Here is a 23,980-nt window from a genome sequence, read left to right on the forward strand (position 1 = left end):
GAAGCCAACCCCTCTCAAATGGTTAATTAGAATTTGGATGCTTTTAAAAGCATTTGAGACAGTTTCTGGGCTAACTATTAACGAAAATAAATGTAAGCTTGTCATCATCGTTCATGCACCTCCCTGCCATGTAAAATTTTATTTGGATGTCAAAATTTGACGTCGGGTCTCAAAATTCTGTATCAAAGATCTTTGTCTCTTCCTTCACCCTCTGTGCCATGCTTGCGATTTCTCTAATTTTTATTTTTATTTTTTATGCTTTGGTAGCTTTGTTGAATTTAACCGGCAGATAAGGCTCGCGTTAGGCAGACTATGCAGCTCACACAGGTAGCGAGAGCCTCATCCGACAGGAAGAAATCGAAAAAAAAAACTTACATCTGGTTGGCACCACTACGCACACCACAACTTTGCTCCGAAACCACTTAAGGATGTTGGATCGAGGTATGCACAGCAAAAGCTAGAGAAGAAGTGAGAAAGGTTGAGATTAACGGCCTTGATGGCCGTTACCTATTTATAACCACATTAGATTCTCAAAAATAATAGTTATTATCTCAGTGGCCCACTACTCAAGCGAGTCATTGGATTTTATGTAAAACTCATTTAATCACACAAATGCTATTGTCTTGTCAACTCACAAGAATTCTTGCAGCTATTGGCCCATGTTCATACTATACATAGGAACTATACTTTACCCAAAATGGAAAGAATCAGTCTCCCCAAGCTCACGCTTCCCTCAGCAAAAACAAACTTATCCTGAGAACATTGAATAGGGGTACTGTGTTATTCTCCTATGGTTTTCAGGGACACAATATACAGGAGAGCTGTTTGGAGACCCTTGACTTGGTTTCATGTAAGCTTTTGTAATTTGGGATGGAAACAATGTGTGGTGTGGGAGATTGAAAAGAGAATATAATCTAAAAAAAAAAATGGGAGGGGGGGACATAAAATGATGTTATGGGGGCGAATGGTGCGAAGAAATCATCCATCCAAGGATCCAAGAGAACATGCTGTGTTATTCCAAAGTGGGGGACGTGTGGAGAAGAGGAGGCCACGTAGAAGGGGTCCAGAATTCCTCTGGCAGTGAGAGCGACCGCATTCTGGCTGTATCACTCCTATTGCAATTCCATGATTGTGAGTGAAAATCACGAGTAGGAAATGACTCTCTCTCCTTCTGCTAGTGAAAATCACGAGTTGAAAATGACTCATATTTTACTTGACATTTTGTCCATACTTTGGTCCCGCGAGGCCGCTAGAACACCGTGGGGACGTGGCTTTCAGCCTTTATCTAAAAAGCTCTCTCTCTCATGGGTCTCTGCTCCATGAAGCCTTGTGTTAATGAACTGTGGTGGGTTTTCTCTTTCTAAAGACCCCCATCGTCCCTCTCTATAATATGGTTCTCCTTTGGTCGAGTTCCTGTTTGCATGAATTGTGGTGTGTTTTCTCTCTCTAAATCCAAAATTCATACAGAGTGACTCTCTCTCTCTCTCTCTCTAAGTCCACTGCTCTGTATCTTGTTACCACCCACCGACCAATTTCTTAAAAGCTTCCGGGATCTTCTCCTCTCTCTGAATTTTCCTTCCATTTCAATATCGAGTTGGGCTTCCCCTTCCTTTCTTCTCTCTAAAACAAACACAGCAAGAGTTGGGCTCTTCTCTCTCTAAAACTTTCAATTACACAAACTCTCTCTCTCTCTCTCTCATATCCCCATTTCCCGTTCCTTCTTTCCTTGGTTTGGTGGGCATGAAGACTGAATTGTATTTGCATCAAAAGCACAAAGAATGGCTTCCTCTCCAATGAACACCCGCTTTCATTTCTGTTGTGTGAATCCCGATCTAGAGACCAAAGAAGATGTCTACGATAGAATGGAGCAGAGATGAAGAAAAGCTCTTCGAGAATGGCTTGGCGATGCACTCAGAGGGCGACGACGATCGCTGGGAGAAGATCGCCGCTTCAATTCCCGAGAAGACCGTGGCCGATGTGAAGCGCCACTACGATATCTTGGTCGAAGATGTGAACTCAATCGAAGCCGGCAGGGTTCCGATTCCCTGCTATGTTTCCAACGAGATTCAGGGGAAGGAACCCGTTTCTCCGGCCGCAGAGAAGCCGAATAAGGGGAATTATGGGCATGGTGGTGGTGGTGGTGAGTATTCCAGTCTGCCCTTGGACGTCAATGGTGGTGGGAAGGGGAGTTCCAGATCTGACCACGAAAGGCGTAAAGGGATTCCTTGGACAGAGGAAGAACATAGGTACTCTCTCTCTCGCTCAGATTTGTTGGTTTTTGGTGGTGGGAGGTGGGATTTTACATGGGTTTTATGCAATTTGGGAATTTGTCCCGTTTTTTTATAGAGAACTGTTGTGTAGCCAAACAGGGGATGTTGTTCCTGCGCTAGATTAATATTTGGCTATTTTCTAGTGGAATTACCTTTTCTCCAAATGGATTATGTTGTAAATTTGAATACAAATAAGGTCACCCTTTCCCACTTTGTATATCCATGTTTTCTTTGCTAATTGCACATGGTTAGATATGTTTTTTTTTCTGTATGTGTTAATCTATTGAGGTACTGTACTATCTACATATTTTGCTGCTTTGGTTTTTTTTTATTTTTTATTTTCTTTTTTGAGGTGTTTTATCAACATTAGTGATCACCCAATTAGTGTTTCTTCTTTTCATATGTGGTATTTGTTGCTTGCTTTTGCTTTATTGGATGGATCTTCATTTTTTATGTACCAAAGCTACTGCTCTCTTACATTTTTCGGAAGTTTAAATGATGGATCTTTCTTTTTTGAATTATAGGTTGTTTTTGTTGGGTCTTGACAAATTTGGGAAGGGTGATTGGAGAAGCATATCCAGGAACTTTGTCGTCTCAAGGACTCCTACTCAAGTGGCAAGTCATGCACAGAAGTATTTCATTAGATTAAACTCAATGAACAGAGATAGGAGGAGATCAAGCATCCATGATATTACAAGTGCAAGTAATGGAGATGTGTCATCACCACAAGGACCCATTACCGGCCAGAGCAACACGACTACTGTGACAAGGACAGTTGGACTTACTGCTAAGCATTCCTCTCAACAAAGCTTGCCTGGCATGGGCATGGGGGGCATGTATGGGTCACCAATTGGTCAGCCTATAACAGGCCATGTAATGGCTTCTGCAGTTGGAACTCCAGTGATGCTTCCCCCTGGGCATGCCCCTTATGTTTTTCCTGTTGCTTACCCTGTCCCGCCCCCTCCTATGTACCAATAGTTACTTGATCTTTGTGTTAATCCCTTTATAGCCGAGGTTCTTAAAAGAAGGGCTTCCTTATTCATGGCCTGTCAAACAATTTTAATATTATAATCTTGTTACTCATCCTATCACTTCCAACAAGTCTGTGCTTTACTTGCAGCAGGCAGATGTTATTTCTTTATTGAAAGAAAATGGTGTACTTAGTTTTGATGCTTGAAGATTGCCTCGTCCAATTTCCAATTATGAATCAGGTATGACTTTGAATCAAGTATTTAATCTATGATAGAGGTCATGCATGGATGTGACTGGCCATGAACTTTAGATTAACACATTTGTTTGTCTCCAAATGATAATCATCCCTCACAATTTTGATAAGAGTGATTCTCATTTGCCCCAGTTCTCATGTGCAAGCAAACGGGAGAGGGTAGGTTTTAATAAAGTTCCTTATAAAACAACAATGGATCAATTCAAAGTTTTTTTTTTGTTTTTTTTTTTTAAATTTGGTAAGCAAAAACTCTGTTTTTTTGTTTTAATAAATTTTCTTTTTTTCTTTTACATGTGAAAAGCACCATATTTTCAAAATATAACTTGTTTTTTGAAATATTATGTAACTACTACAAATACTTATATATTTTTATAATTCTTATATTTTTCTATATTTTCTTACAATAACTCAAACATTTTTGTGATTTAAATGTATTTGCTATTTTTTTGAGAAAAAGTATGACTATGTTAAATTAGGTGGTGGGTTGGAATCTTAGATTCAGAGTTTTACACACGGTTTCCAAAAATTCATATTTTTAAATAATTTTTATGTTTCAATGATTTTTATATGTTTTTATATATTTTGTCATATATTTTTACAATTTACATATATCTATGTTTTTCAAGAAAATAATACTTGTACTCTTTTAATTTATCCAAAAAAATTTCTTTGTTGAGAAAATCCTTAGAATAAGATTTGAGTTGTGACCGGAAGAAAGCACAATATTCTCAAAATATCACCTATTAAGGAAATGTCATGTTGCAAGGTTATCATGTTATATCGATACCAATGTGTTGTACTTTCATTTTTTCTAATATTTATGTATTTTCTTGCGTATTTTTGAATTTTAAACATGTTTGTTATTTTTCAAGAGAAAATCAACCTTTTAATTTATTCCAAGATTTTTCTTTACTACAACGGGATTTGTGATTGTGACTAGGTTCGTACATGTGAAAAGCGCTATATTTTTAAAATATAACTTGTTTCTTGAAATATTATGTTACTAGTGCAAATAATTTTGTGATCTAAACATATTTGATTTTTTTTTTTGAGAAAAACGTAACTATGTTACATTATGTGGTGGGTTAGAATCTTAGATTTACATGGTCTCCATTGTAAGCATACACCTTAGTTATATGTTTTCTAGATGCATGAAAGTTGAATTAACATTCAGATCTAAACCAGGCTATATAGCATATGATTGAAGGAACTGTTTTCCGGGTCAAAATGCCAAAGCATCATAAGCATATACCTTAGGTAGTGAAAAGATCAGGTGCAACACAAATATTTGTACATTAAGCCCCTGATCAACCTCCATCTTGGGTACAGGCCTGTCAGTTGTAGGGCCCAAGGCCTGATGGAGGGCATTCAGGTGCTTAATGCATAAATTTTGTAACATGTGATTGCACTCGATTTGGACTCCCTTAGGTAGGAGCGAAAGAATCTTCCTCATATTCTTCTCAAAGTTTGGCCCGGGTCAATTTGATCAACTATAAGACACTGCAACATTGCATAGTTTAAAAACTCGGCAAGTTGACTCGGCTCGGATCACCCTCACTAGGTCAAAAACAAGTACAAACTCGTTTTGAACAAAACTCGGTCGAGTCATGGGGTGAGTCAGCCCTGTCATGGGCGAGTCATGCATATATATTCATATATAATATATTATATATATATAATTACACATATTATATAAAATATAATAGAAATATTATGTATATTATATGTAAAAATATGATTATACATATATTAATAAAATTATACATTAAATATATTATAAAAACATTATATAATATATATTATATATAATAAATTGATACAATATTATAAAATATACATAATATATACATATATTTATATTTTATATAAAATATACCCGGCCGAGTCACCGAGTTAACCTAACGGAGTCAGGGGGTCATTCAAGGATGAGCTGAGTGACGAGTCAACTAGTTTTAAAACCATGCAACATTGACAAAATTTGAGCTTAGGAAAGTAACAAGCAACAAATAATTGCAAGATTCTAAAATAGATCAAAAGCCAGCAAAAAAAAGTTTGAAAGGATCTACTTCATAATCAACATGCTACATGAGCTAATAACCAGAAAGGACCAACAAGAATGTCCATAAGCATGATACTAAAGTCTCCCACACAATTATAAAAGTGTCATTCATCCATTTCATTAGAATCAAACCAAAGCAACTGCAACATCAAGAAGGGTTTTAGGTGGAAAAAAGATTTTTCTAAAACAAAAAGAGATCATGTAAAAATGGTCTCGGTTAAGTTCATAGCACCGATATCGTCAATATTTTGAAAATATCACGATGTCATCGTTGTTTCAAGGTCAGCAGATATTTTTCACGAATTTTTCATAATATCGCCGGAACTGAAAATACCATGATATTTTTCTGAGATTTTCAAAAAACGTCTTTTTTATATATTAAGTATCTTCTTTTGTTTCTTTTATATTAAAAGAACTTTTCTAATTGTTTCTTTATATTTTTGCAAGAAAAATACTACAAAACCTATTACTTTCTTGTTTTTTTTATTTGTTATATTTTTCAAAATTTAAAACTTCAAATATTTTCTCAAGTTGAGAAAAACAACTTTTGAATAAAAAAAACTCCTGAGAAAAATCACGCGGAGAATGATATTGGCGACTATGGTTACATTCTAGTGCAATCAGATCCAGATGCAGCACAAACATGAGGAAAAGAAAAACCAAAATAAAAGAAAACAATATCACCACTAAAATGCGTATAAAATATGAAGTCGGATTGGAATTCAAATGGAGCTAATTACTAACGCTTGGAAAAAAGGAGTTGCCAGTTCTCTAATGACCAATTGGTCCAATTCAGTTTGCAATGAGGAGACCAAGGTAAAACATGATGACATTTTTGCACATTAATTTCGGATTTTAGAAATTATATTGTGCTCCAATTGTGTCAACAACCACCAATATACTTGAAGCAATTCATAAAAAATCTCAATCTACAAATTACCTTGAAGCAGGTAGGGATGGCAGTGGACCAATAGGTAGGGATGGCAGTGGACCGGGGGAAAGCGGGGCCCCGCCCCGTTTGGACCGGGGATGAAGGGTATGAAACGGGGATGGAGGCGGGGACGAAGGTTAAAATCCATCCCCGTTTGGGGATGGAGATACCCTTTTCCCTACCCCGCCCCTGCCACTTTTCCCCACCTCATCCCCGTTTGAACCGGGGATGGAGGACATGAAACGGGGATGAAGGCAGGGATGGAGGTTAAAATCCATCCCCGTCGGGGATGGAGGCAGGCATGGAGCTTCTAATCTTGAGGCGGGGCGGGGGTCTCCACCCCCGCCCCACTGCCATCCCTACCAATAGGGATGGCACTGGACTTAGGGAGAACGGAGCCCCTCTCTGCCTTGCCCCGTTTGAACCTGAGTTCGATACCCACAGTGTGCATCTCTTGCCGTAAGGTCAACACTGACTGAACTATTTTCAGTGGGCAGAGAATACTCGTCGAGTTTTACAATGTGACGGGGATCTTAATTATGAGTCAGTTTTTTTCAATATCCAACCGAATTCGATTTCGTTTAGCCAAAACTACATCCAATTATAATAAAATGTAGATATTGTTTTATTTTTTGCTATCAAATTCAACAAATATCCAAATTCGATGGATATCCGAATATGTTTACATCTAAAAAGCAAATAATGGTATGAGTTTTTCACCATCTCAATCTGAATTCAAACCTTATGAGTCAAACATGGTATTGGCCACATTCGATTAGTTGCAAAAATTACTTATTTGGCCTTTAACTACATTACAACTATCAAAAGTGGCCTCCAATCATTTAAAAAAAAAAAACAAGAAATGGTTAATGATTAATTTTAACAAGTCAACTGTAGTGATGTGACAGAAAAAAGTTGTTATCAAAGTTAATTATTGGACATACTGTACTGTCCCATAAAAATAAGGATCAGGGCAGTGGATCGTGAGAAAACGAAGATCTGTCAGAACCCGCCCCATATGGAGCTTGCCCTCGCCTACCCTATTGCCTTAATGAAATTATTAATATATTTTTATTATATTATAAAATAATATTTAAATCTTATATATATAACCATAAATTTCTACTTCCTAAGATCTCCTTTTTAAAGAACCATTTAAATCTTGTACTGGATAAAACCGAGATTCATTCATACCCGTCTTATTTGGAGCAAGGATGAAAGACATTAAACGAAAAATGACCAAGGATGAAGGTGAAAATTAAAACCCGCCACAAGAATGAAGGGCAAAATTTTAAGACGGGGCAAGAGTGGAGAGCTTGTCCTCGGCACTACACCCGATTCACTAGCGTTCCTACATAAAAAGGTAACATTCAGTCATTTAAGAAAAATAAATGGTTGAACTGTCATTTTATAGAATAAACCGAAGTGAAGTGAGAAAAAAAAGACATAAGCCGTCGTATGAGCAATCTTTTTAAAGGACAGGCTCCTATCCGAAAACTTTTACAATGCTGGCCGTTAAACATAATTTCTCTATAAGTTAGGCGCCTATACGTAAATTTTTCTTTTCATTTTTGTGAAAAAAAAAAGCTGTCCTAACATAGGGATCAATATTGAGCTTCGTTGATGCATCTGGACGGTTAGGATCGAGAATGTGGACTACCAAAGTGCTCGGAGAAATGCCAATGACTTCTGACGGCCTGCGGTTTCTAGAGGAGAAGTGAGTCTCTGGTCACCAAGTGTTTGATGAAAAGTCTCAGCTAAAGAAACTGAAGAAGTTGACCTATTATCCTGAGGGTAAATGCTGACCAAGTTTTGCCCCAGCTACGCAGTTCTGGAGGATCGTACCTTAATCATCTCTCGACTCTTTCCTTGATAGGGAACTGCGTAAGAGATCAAACTGCTTCCATTGATCTCGGTCGCGTCTCCTGAGGATGTGTCACTTGTAGTCTTCCGTAATGCCGTTAGATGGGTGGAAGGGGCACAAGGTTTTGAGCTAGTAGCTTTTTTCAGATTTGTTGTTGCATGAGAAAGTTGCACGCTCGAAAAAGTGAATCATATGAAAAAGTTCTCAAGCACAATTTTCATATAATTAATTTCTGAGAAGCACTAGCATTCATGTACCAGATGGGAGTAAGGACCATAACCCTTCTTAGTGCATGAAAAAGCGGAAGAGGATGACACTGCATTAAATCTCCAATTGGTGTATGGGCAACCATAGTGCTTGGAGAAGGAAAAGAAGTGGGAGAGATTGGTCCTATGAACGCATGGGTCCTCAGTACATGGAAACCCTCAAGAAGTTGGTGACCCAAATAGCACATACTCCCAATGGGAACATCTCCTCACTCTCTCTGTTCCAACAGTCATTGCTTCCTATCCTTTCTGTAGCTTCTGCCCTCTACCATCTCTCTCTCCTTGTTCGCCAACGACTCTACACATGGGGCGTCTTCAACCCAACAAAGTTGGTCTCTCTCTCTCTCTCTCTCTCTCTCTCTAAAGAGTCATGGTGTTTGATCATGTAGGTTGCCTGTGCCTGTTATCAGCGTTGGGAATCTCACTTGGGGAGGAAATGGGAAGACGCCGATGGTGGAGTTTGTTGCTCGTCGCTTGGTTGAAGATGACATTTGTCCCCTCATCCTCACAAGGGTGGGGTTTTCTATTTCTTTATTGGAATATTTCCACCTTTTGTTCGGTTTAATGAGAAATCACGCTTCATGGTATACTCTCTGGTGGCTTATGTAAAAACGTCTGTGAGATACTAAAATTAGTTGGTTCTTGCAATTTGAAGAAGTAGAATTTGCATTGAGAAAACATGAATCCTTTTCTATATGGTTGGTGCTTGTGCGGTAAAGAATGCACCGAAATGTTGCTTGAGGCATTGGGTTTGAGGTGTTATTTGGTTTTGTTGGTAATAATTATAGCTCATGTCAAGATACTAGTATCTCTTCTCTCCTCACAAAAGAAAACAAAAAGGAAAGAAAAACCTTATGTCAAGGTACTAGTATCGCCAGCTTGTCCTCATTGGGTTAGGTGGGTATAATATCTAATTTTTTTGTGTTATTATTATTATTATTATTTTCGATTTAGCTATTCATATTTTCTATGAGTCCGTATGTTGCTATGATCTCCAGCGCATAGCTCTGGTTCCATATTTACCTTGACCATGAGTAACTTATTTATTTGTGGCTAAGGTTGTCCATCTGTTCAGTGATGTGGTATTGACTAAGCTATGCAGTAGCTCTTCTCTAGGAAATTTTCATTATATCCATGCAGTAGTTAACATGAGGGAAAAGAGAAGGATAAACAGAAATCAGGCATAAAAAAGTTGCTATGATCATTTATGGAAAACAATTTGATTCTCAACCTATCATATTTGATGAGTTCTTGTACTCTGTTTTTTAGGTTCTGTTAGATGTATTCCTCTCTAAATGTTGGATGTTACCCAATGTCACGAAAAAAAGAAACCCAATGAAACAAAATGTCAAATTCTCATGTACATTTTAGAAAAACCCAGTGCAAATCAATCTTCAATGCATTTTTTGTTGAAGAATCGGTTACTTCCATAAATGATACAATAAAATTCTTTGAAAACACATGGTCGTGCGTGCCAATTTGCACTCTAAAATGCACAAGATCATCCTGTAATTTCAATCATATACCAGCATGTGGATGTTTTCTATCCTTGAGTGAATCAGTCTTGGTAAACTAGTGATCCATTTTCTGAGTTATGATATATTCCTAGTTCCTACTAGTTTGTGTTTATCATGCAAATTTGCTAGACAACGTTCATGTGATTGACATACTGCTCAACTAAGATAGACATTATGACTGATGCATGGTGTGCACAAGCTTGTATTAATTATAAACAAGAGGAGGCCTATATCATCTCTACAAATTGATAGGGCCTTTTATTTTATTAGTAGGGCAAAGGTTTTTCTAATCTTTAACTTAAGGTAAGGCTTCAAGGGATATGACAACTATGCTTCTGCACCTACCAACTGCGATTGGTAGCTCTCAACACCAGGTTAAATGTATCTACTCTTTGGAATGCTTGATGCAATTTGGTGTACTATGTCCAATATAGGCGTTGGCATATTGTAAATGAGAGATGGGATTTGTATTCTCACTACAAATTGGTGTTTCAAATGCTTTCACGATCCAGTCAAAAAGAGTTTCATTTGCAAATTTTGGCATTGAAATGTGCAGTAATGAGACCAAAGTGCAGACTTACTTTCCTCATAAAAGGAAAGACTGAATATTTTTTTTGAGCCCTTATCGTAGGAATTCAGTAGCTTTTAAATCAGAACAAGCTGGTTTCATCCCACTTCTCCCAACTTTCCGTTTTTTTAATATTATAGTCAGGACATAATCATGTTTAAGTTTAGTCAAATATTCAAACTGTGAAAAAACATCAATAATCTGTAGACTTGAAGGTTAAGTTGATTAAATATTTAAACCGTCAAATAAACGTATACAAAATGGATTTCATATGGTCCCTCCAATGCAAGTACCACATTATCTGTTATCTATTATCAATATTGGTGACTTTTTAGAATCAGATCCAGATTGTGCTTCTGCTAAATATATAAGTATCTCTAAGAGAAATGGAGTCTTAATGACCTTAACCCAGATGTGGAATTTAAGTGTTACAATCAGTTTCTTGCAAGTGATGAGAAATCCTGCCTTTTATCTTTATATTTACTGTTTTTATGATGTTACTCATGCAGTAATCTTCTCTTGGACAAGTGTTTCTGTCCTTATATATCTTTTAGCCTATAATCCAAAGAAATGGCATGTATACATGTGCATTTATTTAGATATATAGATCTGGAGCCACCTTTCTTAGAGAAAGGGAAGCAAAAGAGAACATTTGAATGTGCATTTGTGTGCACACTGTAAATCATATGTATACTTATGTTTGCATTTACATATTTCAAATATGTTTTCTTTTTTCTTTTTGGCAGGGCTATGGTGGTGGAGATGAAGCTAAAATGCTTCAAAGGCATCTCACTGGGACTCATGCTAAGATTGGTGTAGGAGCAAATAGGGTTGCCACAGCTTCTAGCTTCTTCAGCAAATATGGTTACATAGATTGTTGTTCTACATCCTGTATTAAACAAGAGGATGACTTTGATTGTGGTGGCAAGATTGGTACTGTAATTTTGGATGATGGAATGCAGGTACTGTTTTCAAGACAGTAATGATATAAGTTTTGTTTTCAAGACATGCATGTTACTATCATATCTTTTTGCTTTACTATCATGAATCTGTTTTCTTAAATCACAGAATTTATTACTCATTTTTTATATAATTACTATGTTGTGCATGATTTGCTGCTCGATATGTGTAATTTTTTTTGTATTCCCTTGCACTTTATTCATATTGCCAAATTGCATGGTATTTAGAATGAATATGAAGGACTATGCATTTATAGTACTTCTAGGTAATCTTCTTAGCTTGTGTGAGACAAATAGCCCACCTTTTTAAGATTGATGTTTGTACATCTAAAAGGCCATTAGGCCCCCAATTTGACATTTATAAATATATGAGTTCATATTTACACCTGCCCGATGCTCTCTATGTAGAATCTTTGCAACTTGGGAACTGACTCTGATGTATTGGTTTTTGACCTCGTAAAATCCACTGAATCCAGTCTGATCAAATTGGACATTCATGCTGGGAAACATTGTGGTTCATCTACAGTCATTATTTGTTTGTTTGATTTCATCTGAATCATTCCAAACGTCTAATGTTATTCAAATAAAATGGATCCTTTGTCACTGCATGTCATATTGAATAGGGTATATCTTTGCAGCTTTCTTCTTTACGAGTAGTACATGAGGGTATGATACAGGGGCAGAAATGGACTATCCGAGTGATGTATAACAGAGCATATCCTTTAATTTGTTTTGAGAAAATTTTGGTTATTTTAAAAGCCTCATTCTTTGGTTAGAATTTGACATCAGGATGTAAACCTCATTATGTTACTTGGAGTTCTTGTACCAAGTAAAGATTCACTTAGTAAATAAGTTGGCGTGCACTGATTACCAATAAGATATGGATGCATTGGTCATTTTAAACAGAAATCCCAACATTTCACAGGACTTCATTGTAACCCAGTTGACCATATTATTTCAGTCAACTTGTTGGTGTATTTATTTACTTTCCATGTTTTTGTGAGTGAGGTTTACCATACGGATGTATGAGGCCAGCACCATTTAAAAGGATGTATCGCTCTTTTTCATCTTGCTGCACTTCACATAATTTGTCAAAGTAGTATGATAATTTTGAGCTACCACTTAGGCTTCCCCCTTTGTCAACTTTTAGAGGTTAAGCCATGAGGTGAGTGGAATGTGTAATCTTATGAGGATTTTTGTTTCTCAGTTGTGCAAAAATAAACTTTGAGGACATGGCTGGATGTCGTGTTAGCATGTTTCACTTTATCGATTATATTATTATTATTATTCGTAGTAGTAATAGTTTTCTCATGGCTTATCTTTTCTCTTATTGGGGTGAATTGTGGTGTATAGGGTGCTTTGTTGTTTGCCTAGTCAAGTTTGTAAGGGGGTAATCCCAGTTGGATTGAAAGTTGAGAGCCTTATGTTAAGAGAGTGTGACTTTACCTTACCTGTTTGACCTTCCAGCCCTCAATTAGGTAGCTTGCTGTTATATCAGGGTCATGTTCAAATCCAATGTGTCTTCAATAATGGTTCAAGAATGTCATATATATATATATATATATATATATATATAGAGAGAGAGAGAGAGAGAGAGAGAGAGTGAGAGAGAGAGAGAGAGAGAGAGAGAGAGAGAGAGAGAGTAGGTGCTTGCAATACGTGCTTGAAGGGTTTTTCAGGTTTTTTTCGTTTTATTTTTAAATTCTGACCATACAGATGTGATCTATGTACTTGATTTTATAGGGATCAGCTCTTGAAGTGTTCGATTCCGATACATGGGTGGGTTTTTATAAGGTTCGAAAATCAACAGTCCAAAATCTTTGTAAATTTTCGAGGCTCCAAATATCATTTTTTTCATCGAAAACACATGATCCAGGTATGGATTCCTTGTAAATCAGCCATGCCCAACACATTTATAGGGTCGGAACTGAGAAACAAACACCGGAAGAGCAGAAAAATCCATCAAGCATGTATCGCAAACACATAATGTTCAAGCACCTACGCTCCAATCTATCTATCTATCTATCTATCTATCTATCTATATATATATATATATAATTCCATTTTTGAAATGGTGAAAGATCAGCAGCTCACAATTCATGAACTTAAGGGTGGTTTAAAAATGGCATACAGTCACCTTTTATAGTCTTCTATTAAGAGGTCGGTCAAGTTTTCATGTCTATCTGTATGTAGACTTGCATTTATGCCTAATTGTTATTTACTTGCTGAAATTGTCTAGAGATACTTCTGAAGTTTAGTATCTTTTTGCTTACTTCATATATTCTCTCTTGAAAACAGCACTTGAGATTGTTGAGGGATTTCAACATTGTGATGATTAATGGCATGGTGCCTTGGGGAAATGGACAACTCATTCCACGTGGATCACTTAGAGAGCCTCTTACTGCATTGAAACGAGCTCATGTTGCAGTGGTCCATAATTCAGATCTGGTGTGTGGAGTTTACATTTTCTATTTTTTCACTATTATGTATTTCATGACACAGTAAAGTCTGATAGTCTTGCCAACGTTATGTTGCTCAACAGTAGCATGCATTTTATGCGGAAAAAATATGCCTCCCTGCTATTTTGTCCTTACCTGAACACTAAAACATATTAGTGAGCTGAGCGTGTGATTGAAGTAATTGAATTCTGAATGTGGATGACTTAATTGAACACTGAATGTAGATGGCTTTGTTTAAAATTCATTAAATAGATGAGTGGGCCTTGCACATTGTGTAAAACTTCAGGCAAAATCTTTTGCATTCTGTATACAGGAAGAGTCCTGTGATATGCACTTCAAATAATTTGAATGCAGGTTCCAGATATGCAGCTCAAAATGATTGTGTCACAGATAAGAGAAGTTGAAGAAATGCTTCCCATTTTCTTTAGTAGATTGGCTCCATCTCACTTCTTCAATGTGCAGCAACCATATTACGCTTTACCACTGAACATGGTAGAGGATGTGGTTGTCTTATGTGTTTCTGCTATTGGGTTTGCAAATGCTTTTGTACAAACAATAGAAAAGGTAATCACATGTAAAAGAATGTTTTTGTTGAGGCTAAATAATATTTTGTTGATAGAATTGATTTGGAAATACTCAGTATGAATTTTGTCCATCCACAGCTGGGAGCCTCATATGTAGATAGAATGGATTTTATGGACCATCATTTTTTCACAGATATGGTATGTATGTTTGGATTTCTCCATGATTATATCTATCTAAATAATGCTTAGCTTATTTCTTTAAACTTCTGGATCAAAGTGTTTTGATCTGATTGTCTTGAATGTAATAGTCCTTGTGGAAGTTACTGTGATAATGGAGGTGTCCAATGGAAAGGTTGGCCTGGATAGGTGAAAAGATATTATTGTCAATGCACAAGCAGGCCAGGCCAAGTATTGATATAAGAAAAATGAGCTTGAACACAAGAGGTTCGATAATGAACCCATAAATACATGCACTTAAAGTGCAAATACACAAACCCACTAAGGGGCAACCATACGCACATAAAGTGCAAACTCATAAACCCACAAAGGGGTAAAGCCAAAAGGCTAAAAAGAATTAATCTTCATTAAGGGAGAGGGTAAAAACCCATAAAACATTGGAGTGGAGAAAACCCCTATATATACAAGATGGAAAAGCACAAAAAGAGGGAGCCATTCCCACTCGTAGACGTTGGGGATTCCCAACGGTCATATTAGTGACCGTTGGGGAGCCCAACGTCTATTAAAGTGGGGCCCCCAATGGTCTCAAAGTAAAAAAGTAAAAAATACAAAAAAGAAATAAAAAAATAGAAAAAGAAGAAAACCCTAAAATAAAATTACATTGTGAAATATATATATATATATATATATATATATATATATATATATATATATATATATATATGTGAAACATAAAATTACATCAATATTTTAACAGATAGCACTCCTTTTTAGGATTCACTGGTGGTTGGTAGATTGAGTTGTCATGGCTCATCGTTCATCGCATTGAATGTGGATCCTTCTAGTTTGATGACATGGTTCTTTTCTCAACAGTGGCTTGATTTCAGAATTTGACAGTTGTTTTTGTTTTTTATATTAATTTCTTCACGTTATATGTTTGCTTTTTGTCCAACCTTTTTTGCCTATCCTTTGATGATTTTTGTACTCCTACGCCTTTTCTCTTCATGCTTTGTTTCATTTTGAGTTACTCAATATGTCTATTTTATTTTCAAACTTTTCAAGTTTTAGATGTTCCTTTATCAAAGCATGGCACCAATTTAAAACGTTCCTTGGAAATCTCTGTTTCTGATAAATGGAATCTATTGAGGATTTTTGTTCTAAATTTGCAATAAATTGTCAACAACTACACACACAAAAGAGATTTGCAATGTTTGTAAACATTTCAATAATGATGAGATGTGTGTGTGGTTGACCAGACATTTTTTGAATTTTCAGTTTCTTTTAAAAGATGAGGGTATAACACACATGGCAACGTGTAATTTCAGTGTGTTTTCAGATTTCTTTTATGATGGCAAGCTGTAACTTGGCACATGCATCACGCAGGTAGTTTGGTGCAAAAGCGGTGGACATAGAAAACCTTTTTGAGGTATAATGCCAACTCCTTTTTAGGAATGTGGCGTCTCTCACTATAGAGGATTAAAAATTTGGGATTATTCTTTTTTATACCATGTTACATCAATTAGCTAGCGATAGAACAGTAACATTTTCCATTGAAAGGTTATTACTTGCTTCTTTGATCTAAACCCTCTTTTACAAGAGGAGTTTGGCTTAGTACATATATAGTATGTATCATATGTATTTATGCATGTACATATGTATGTGGGATGTCAAAAATTTTGAGATCATTCAACCATGAAATAATCTGATTGTTTGCCTATTGTATAGAAAAGTCTACTTAACCCTATACTTGAGTTTGTATCATATACAGAGGTATGGGGCAAGCTTCTGTTATTTCCTTGCGTGTACATTTGTCTAAGCAGAAACCAGCATGCTTTACCTTTTACTTTGCAATACATGAAGGCATTCATGAGCTGTCTCATTTCCTTAAATTAACATATATGATATGAAACTATTCGTGGTCAATCTTGTTCTCAGTTGGTGTCTTCGTGGCTATAGGATATTCATTTGATCAATGAAAAGATCGAAGAATCAGAGCATCAGTTTGGTGTTAAGCCTCTTTTGGTCGTCACTGAGAAGGTAACAACTGTTTCATTCTGCATGCATGTTTTCTTAAGCTATATAGTGAGTCTAACATGGATAGACGTTTGCATTTTCGTTTTCATGATTCCATTCAATGCTCTGTTCATGACATTTCTTAACATTGATTAGCATAAATGATGATGTGAACAGGATTATGACCGTGACCAGTTAGCTCTGATGAGGCTTAACCATGTGAATGTTGTGGTTCTTTGTTCTTCACTGTGTATCATTCAGCACTATGGGCAATCACAAGAAAGCTTCATGAAATTGCTGAGGAACTTCATATACCCTTGATATTGAGTTATCAAAATTATCTAATTCGTTATTTGCTTGCTTCCAAACGTATCATATTTTCTTTGAGAGCAGTTTCATTTTGTGCATGAAACTTGGTGCAAGCAAGTGAGTGAGCGTGCACGCACACACCGACACACACACACACACACACAAGAGAGAGAGAGAGAGAGAGAGAGAGAGAGAGAGAGAGAGAGAGAGAGAGAGATGCTTCAAGTATGCTGCATGTCATTACATAACTTGCAGCAATCCATTAAGTCCACAAATTATATCCAGGGCTGGGAAATGAACCGAGCAGCTAGTGTCTCGGCTTGGTTCAGCTTGACTGGAGCTTATTCATAGTTTCGCCATTTTGATGGCGAGCCAAGCCACAAGAAGCTCATGGTTCCATTCGGTTCAGATCATCCTGACTCGTTCATGATAAGCTCATGCTACTCATTTACTTTAAACAAGCTGAGCACAAATAGTGGGTCTACGGCTCAGCCCTGCTTGTGTGAGCATGTGTACAGGTGTTAAGATATGTTTTTTGTATAATATGTTACAAAAATCAGTTTTTGGCAGATGCTTTGTAATACCCTGACCTGAGATCTCTAGCGTTTAGGTTTGGTTGATATTACTTTCCAACGGGAAAGCGTAGAGAGTTTACACAGAAAATATGGCTATTTTTTTGAATAAACTCATTTTTCTTTGACAAACTTCATCATTTATAACATATGAAAATAATAATTACATGTGTATCCAATAACAAAAGATAAAATTAACAAGTACTCTGCTATATAGTTGGAGTAGTTGACCACGTCTTGCTTGCGTTAAATGCATTACAAGAATTGAGTCTATAACTCGGTAAAAAATATTTATAAGCAATAAATGATTTTAACATGTAATGGTAGTTGACTCTAAGCTCCTAATTTGAGTTTAGTTTTTAATACACCATACAAGGTTTGTATATTTTAAATGTTTTCATTCTCTCAATCTAACACTCACTCACTGCAGACTATAACACTAGGTTGACTATACCGGTTATAGCTGTCTATGAATGTAACAACCTATGTAGAACATAATTCTATATTATTGGCCAAACTATAAACCATACATTCTCAGTAATCTCTGAATCACCAGGTACTGCAGTGAAACAAAAAGGAAGACCCCTTCAATAGTTGGCCAGGAGGTCAGGCTTAAACTCAGCATAATTCATGCTACATTCTAATCATAATGACTTTCAATCATCCATGGTTGCTTAGAGTCTCCGATACTGTGTGAATATAAAATCTTAAGTCATATCTTAGGTTCATTATCTTGAACCTTACTTTCAAGCTCATATTTTTCTCGTTATTCCATGAGTACCATCATGAAATAATCACGATGTATCTCATTCTCATTCTCAAAATGACATTAGGGTTCACACTTTGTATCATACTAAACATGCAACGATATAGAGTCTTTACATTGTTCCGGTGACACTCTCTATTGTGGTTGTACTCTCGCTGTGAACTAGATAGTTTTTCCATATATCGACACTTTCAAGATTTAAGGAGTTAAGCATGTTAATCTCAATATAAATTTAAACAACATAAAAAAAATTAACAATACTCAAGGTTAATCACAATCTCATCACAATGCATGTTATTAAAAAATTATAGCATATGTATATAATTATCTCATTGCAATTGACTCATGTATGATCATTCTATGTATATCATGTTCATACTTAAGAGCTACATTTCTAAAGTTGCTAATGTACAATAACAATAATAACATGCAACACAATATGATTTATTCACAAGATTACTTATAATATTTGTTACATTGAACACAAATGTTATACTTTAGTCGCAATTGTGTCTCAAGTAGTTCTAACAATATAACTTGATCATTACATAAGCATGTTCATATTAATACAGATACATTGTTTATATTATGATAAAATTATCAAAATACCTCTCTCGAGTTGATTCGTTTGACCTTGGTTTTTGTGCTCTTGATTTGACTATATGACAAAAAAAATCTTCTTTATGATACGAGTTCAACACACTAAACCTCACTCAATTCTAAGTTTGAGTATAAAGTTATGTCTGTTTTACTTAATTAGATATTGAGTATACAAAAGGATAATTTGGTTATTTCAACTCTTATCATTTGATCTGACTCATACTAGGTCAAAAATATGTTTGGTCTGAGTTTAGAGTACTAGGTTTACTGAACCTAGTCTCGACTAACTAGGTTTGGTTTGAAACTCAATTAAATTCTAAAAAATTCAAAATAAATTATAAGCTGCTGATATGGATTTAAAACTGTCGGATTGGATCTAGATTCAGTTCAAATCTAGATCCAGAATGGATCCATCCAATCATGGGTTGGATCCAGATCTAGCTACACATAGGATCCAAAACTCATCTAAACAATATCGAACTGGATCTAGATTCAATATTGTTTCATCTACTACATACAAGATCCAAACCAAATTTTTGTCTGGGTCTGGATCAACTTGGATTGGTTCAGACTGATTGGATCAAACTAGATCAGATTCAGTCTGGTCCAGATCAAACTAGATCTAAACTGGAAATTGAGATCCTATCAAACCTGACTCAGTCTGATTCAATCAGAACCAATTGCGTCAATCGAGTCAAGTTTGAAATTGTTGACCAGACTCAGTCTGGAGTGAATCGAACTGAGTCGGTCTTGGTCAGATATGACCCGGTCTGGGTTCACACTCGGACTGAGACTGGTTTAGTCCGATTGAGTCGGTTCGGTTTGATCGACTGAGACTGAGTTTTTTTTTCTGGTTTGATCTGGGTCACACTCAAACTGCCTGGTTCAGTCTGGGTTGCACCTAGACCAACCCAAGATTCGGCAAGTTAGGTTTACCCCCAGACCGAGTCGGTTTTGCTGACTCATGGCTGGGGTTTAAGGCATAAGGGGCACAATTCCTTCCCGACTTCCCTCCCACTTGTTGTAGAGGTTGTTGGCAACCTCTGGTTGTCGGCCCTCTCTCTCTATATATACAACAAACCTCTGGTTGTCTGCCCTCTACAACAAGCCTCTGTATGGGGCTTTCCCATTAGAGAAAGTGTGAAAGCAATTTATATGATCTGTTTCATAAGCACAGAGCTAATGTAGTTTGGCAAACCATAATCAGGTTAATCAAAATTAAGCGCCAACAATCTAGATGTTTACTAGGAATCTGTGACATATATCATGATATTTGTCAGCCGTTTAAAATGTTTAAAAAATTGCGACATTAAAATAACATGATTATTTCATCTTTTGAAAATATCATTATTTTCATCAAATGTTTACGTTAGCTACATTGCAGGGAAATTGGTCTTATTCATTTTACATCTTTTCTAATTTTCATTCCTTTTTTATATATTTTCTCACAATTTTTAATTTATTTATCTTTGGCAATACTTTTCCATTAAAATTTTCCACACAAGAATTTGGTTGCTGCTATCTTGCCACTTCATGTTGTCATTATGTTTAGGAACTATATTTAATTAAGAAACATAGGCCCACTGTTCAGAGGTGATAAAGTAACATATTCCATTTTTAATAAGTATAGAGATGTTCATTATCAAGGGCCCTGTACTGCTTGCCACCAATTAATTGAATGATCTTTCTCTCTCAAAAAAAAAGTATGGAGATGGTCATTATCAAATGCCCTATTTGTGTACAGCGGCACCAGCAGCATTTTGCATGAATTTTGCAACTGAACGGCGTCTGAAATCAAAACCATTTTCTAAACCACTAAAAGACTACCCCCTGTTTTGATGAGCAAATCCCAGCCCCTTGCTTGGTATCAGAACTTGGACTCAATCCAAGAAACATGATAGAACTGAAAACATCCCAACGCTACATCCTTTTTAAAAAGCTTATCCTTTATATTTATATATATATATATATATATATATATATATATATATATATATATATAGAGAGAGAGAGAGAGAGAGAGAGAGAGGTGTACCATATTAGGAGCCTACCCCAATCGAATGGGGGTTTTCAGGGTGTTTTTCGTAGATCTGACCCTTTCAGATGTGTTTGGCATGATCGATTGGCTAGAAAACAACAATTGAACCGTATTTTTTTGTTGAATATGAAAGTAGTAGACTGTTGATTTTTAACTGAAATCAGTCGATTCAAGAGTTTATTCCTGTAAAATCAAGCTAGAACACATTTGTATTGTCAGATTTGAGAAAAACATTAAAAAAACCTTCAAAAGGTCGGCAGGCTGGTGGCAAGTATGGATGAAGAGTAGTCAGCTACTCACTACTCTCTCAAAATAAAAACATTAATATATATATATATATATATAAAGGAAGAGGGTAGTGTCCGACCCCCAAAACATCAGATGCGCGGTCGAATGCATGCCCGACGTTGATATGGGATAATTAGCAGCAGTACTTGACTGCCACTGATCACGCGCACGATCAGTGGCGAACGCACGTCCACTGTGGCATTGATATTTGATAGCAGAGTTGCCTATAAAAAAAGGATATTTGCTAGTAGAGTTGAGTTTGGCAGTAACCAACAAAGATGAGAGGGTAGTGTATGTTCGCCCCCGATGATTCACTGAATCCCACGTCTGTGTTCGGGGGTCTGAATGAGCACCACGTATACAAGCACATGGGGCTCGTATTCCCGTGTATGTTGACATCACTTAGCATTGGAGTATGGTGTGGTTGCAAAGACTTAAGTACCCTTTCTTGTTATTCTTCTCATAAAGCGATGGTTTGAGAAAATGACAAAACTGCCCTTCATTCAAAAAAGAAAAAACAAACAGTTTAAAAAAAGGACAAACATGTCCTCCATCCAGAAAGTCAAGGATGATGTTGACTCTTCAAAGTCTACCCAGCGAAACGAACCTTAATCGTTTCTTCGATGGTGATCCGGCGAAATGATGGTGAGCCGACGATTCGATGGTGAGCCGGCGATCCGATGGTCATCCGACGAAACAAACCTGAGCCATCAAAAATGTCTGTTTGAACTTTTCATCGTCATCTTCTTCTTCTTCCTTCTACGTAAAACACTGTAAAACCCTCTCTCTTTCTAGAGAAGAAATCAAGGGAGGCAAAGAGTTCCCCCTGTGCACATCCAACAAACGATCCTACATTGCTCCATCAAACACCGACTGACCTGCACACTGACTGTAGCATCGTTCAACTTGATGAGTTGTGGAACCTGATTCGTAGATTTTGCCCTTATAGGAGGGGGTTTGGGGGCTCCTCCCAGCGTGGGTAACATCATTCAACATGATGTATTGTGGAGCCTGATTTAGAGTTTTTGCCCTTACAGGAGGGGGCTCCGGGAGCTCCCCCCGGTGCGGATCTTGCTGGGGGGGCGCCCCTGGCGGGGGGCTCGGGAGGCAGTGCCTTCCGGACAAAATTTTTTGGGGCCTTTCAACAGCGATTTGTAGTATTATTGGGCTTTCCTACAACGATTTATAGTATTTTCGGGTCTCCAACGAGCTCCACAACGATTTATAGTGTTATCCGGCTTTTCAACAACGATTTGTAGTGTCTTCCGCAAATCGCTATAGCGATTTGTAGTGTCTTCCACAAATCGCTATAGCGATTTGTAGTGTCTTACGCAAATCGCTATAGCGATTTGTAGTCTTATTCAGTAAGCAAATCGCTGTAAATCGCTACCTGAATTAAGACCAACTTGTCAGGGTCATATCTCTCTAACCGGAGGTCATATTCCAAATCCGTAAAAAGTGGTGTCTTTGTTATTGAGTCTAGTTTATTCCTGTAAATTTTCAACGATTTATATTGTTATTTCATTCCTTATTTTAACTAAAAACCAGACCCCTATTATTCTATGTTATTTGAGTTGCACAACACCATTCTCGCTTGACATCCACATCTTGATTCTGGCATGCTCCTTGTTGGATTTTCCATTGATTTCTTTCAGCCTTGCTTGGAACAAACATATGTCTTTCTCACCACGACACCCTGTGCATTTTTTGACCATGACACCCGAGACCCATGTCGGGGGGAGCCCCCGGACCCCTCTTCTGTAAGGGTAAAAACTCTAAATGAGGCTCCACAACGAATCAAGTTGAACGATGCTGGGAGGAGCCCCCAAACTCTTCTCCTATAAGGGCAAAAACTCTAAATCAAGCTCCACAACTCATCAAGTTGAATGATGCTACCCACGTTGGGAGGAGCCCTCAGACCCCCCTTTTGTAAGGGTAAAAACTTTGAATCAGACTCCACAACTCTTCAAGTTGAATAATGTTACCCACGCTGGGAGGAGCCCCCAGACCCCTCTCCTGTAAGGGTAAAAACTCTGAATCGGGATCTACAACTCATTTAGTTGAATGATGCTACTCACGCTGGGAGGAGCCCCCAAATCCTCCTCCTGTAAGGGTAAAAACTCTGAATCAGGCTTTACAACAGTCAATGTGCAGGTCAGTCGGTGCTTGATGGAGCAATGTAGGATCTTCTGCTGGATGTGCACAGAAGCAGAAAGAGAAGATAGATAGAGAGTGAGAGGGTTGATGTTCATGGCCTCCTCCAGGGGAGATTTCTTTCTCGGATAATCCTGCAGTGCAGAGACTGGGTCTTAAATAATCTTCTTCGGGGCACTAAAGTCTTTACAACCACTCTTTTTCAAGAATCGTCATTTTTTTTGGCACCAATGAAAGAGAGAGTACTTAAGTCTTTGCAATCGCATCAAACTCCAACGCTAATTAATGCTGACAAACATGGGGATACGAGACGCACATGCTTAGATATGTGGTGCTCTTTGGGACTCCCGAACATGAGATGTAGCTAACTCCCCTGTTCGGGGGTGGGGGGTGGGGGGGGGGGACATATAACCTGCTTCGA

The 23,980-nt window shown here is 37.2% G+C and overlaps 2 protein-coding genes across 3 annotated transcripts; both read left to right on the forward strand.

Moving 5' to 3' along the window:
* Positions 1–1,238: 1,238 nt before the first annotated feature.
* Positions 1,239–3,444, forward strand: LOC149827288 (transcription factor MYBS1-like). Its single transcript, XM_090019254.1, has 2 exons — positions 1,239–2,246; positions 2,795–3,444. Exons 1-2 carry the CDS (start codon positions 1,849–1,851, stop codon positions 3,246–3,248), a joined length of 852 nt encoding a protein of 283 aa, XP_089875380.1. The 5' UTR covers positions 1,239–1,848; the 3' UTR covers positions 3,249–3,444.
* A 4,690-nt stretch (positions 3,445–8,134) lies between these two features.
* LPXK (tetraacyldisaccharide 4'-kinase family protein) lies at positions 8,135–17,181 on the forward strand. 2 transcript variants are annotated; one of them, XR_016435154.1, is made up of 9 exons: positions 8,135–8,943; positions 9,026–9,128; positions 11,447–11,662; positions 13,958–14,107; positions 14,473–14,682; positions 14,781–14,840; positions 16,203–16,245; positions 16,776–16,856; positions 17,010–17,181. XR_016435154.1 is itself a non-coding variant. In XM_090020282.1 (8 exons), the coding sequence occupies exons 1-8, from the start codon at positions 8,690–8,692 to the stop codon at positions 17,151–17,153; spliced, it is 1,218 nt and encodes a 405-aa protein (XP_089876408.1). In that variant the 5' UTR covers positions 8,135–8,689; the 3' UTR covers positions 17,154–17,181. The 2 variants fall into 2 exon arrangements, 1 of the variants encoding a protein (XP_089876408.1); XM_090020282.1 differs by lacking the exon at positions 16,203–16,245.
* The last annotated feature ends 6,799 nt before the right edge of the window (positions 17,182–23,980 follow it).

This window comes from Nuphar pumila, chromosome 10 (genome assembly GCF_984573655.1).
Source record: "Nuphar pumila chromosome 10, dmNupPumi1.hap1.1, whole genome shotgun sequence".
Classification (NCBI taxonomy): domain Eukaryota; kingdom Viridiplantae; phylum Streptophyta; class Magnoliopsida; order Nymphaeales; family Nymphaeaceae; genus Nuphar; species Nuphar pumila.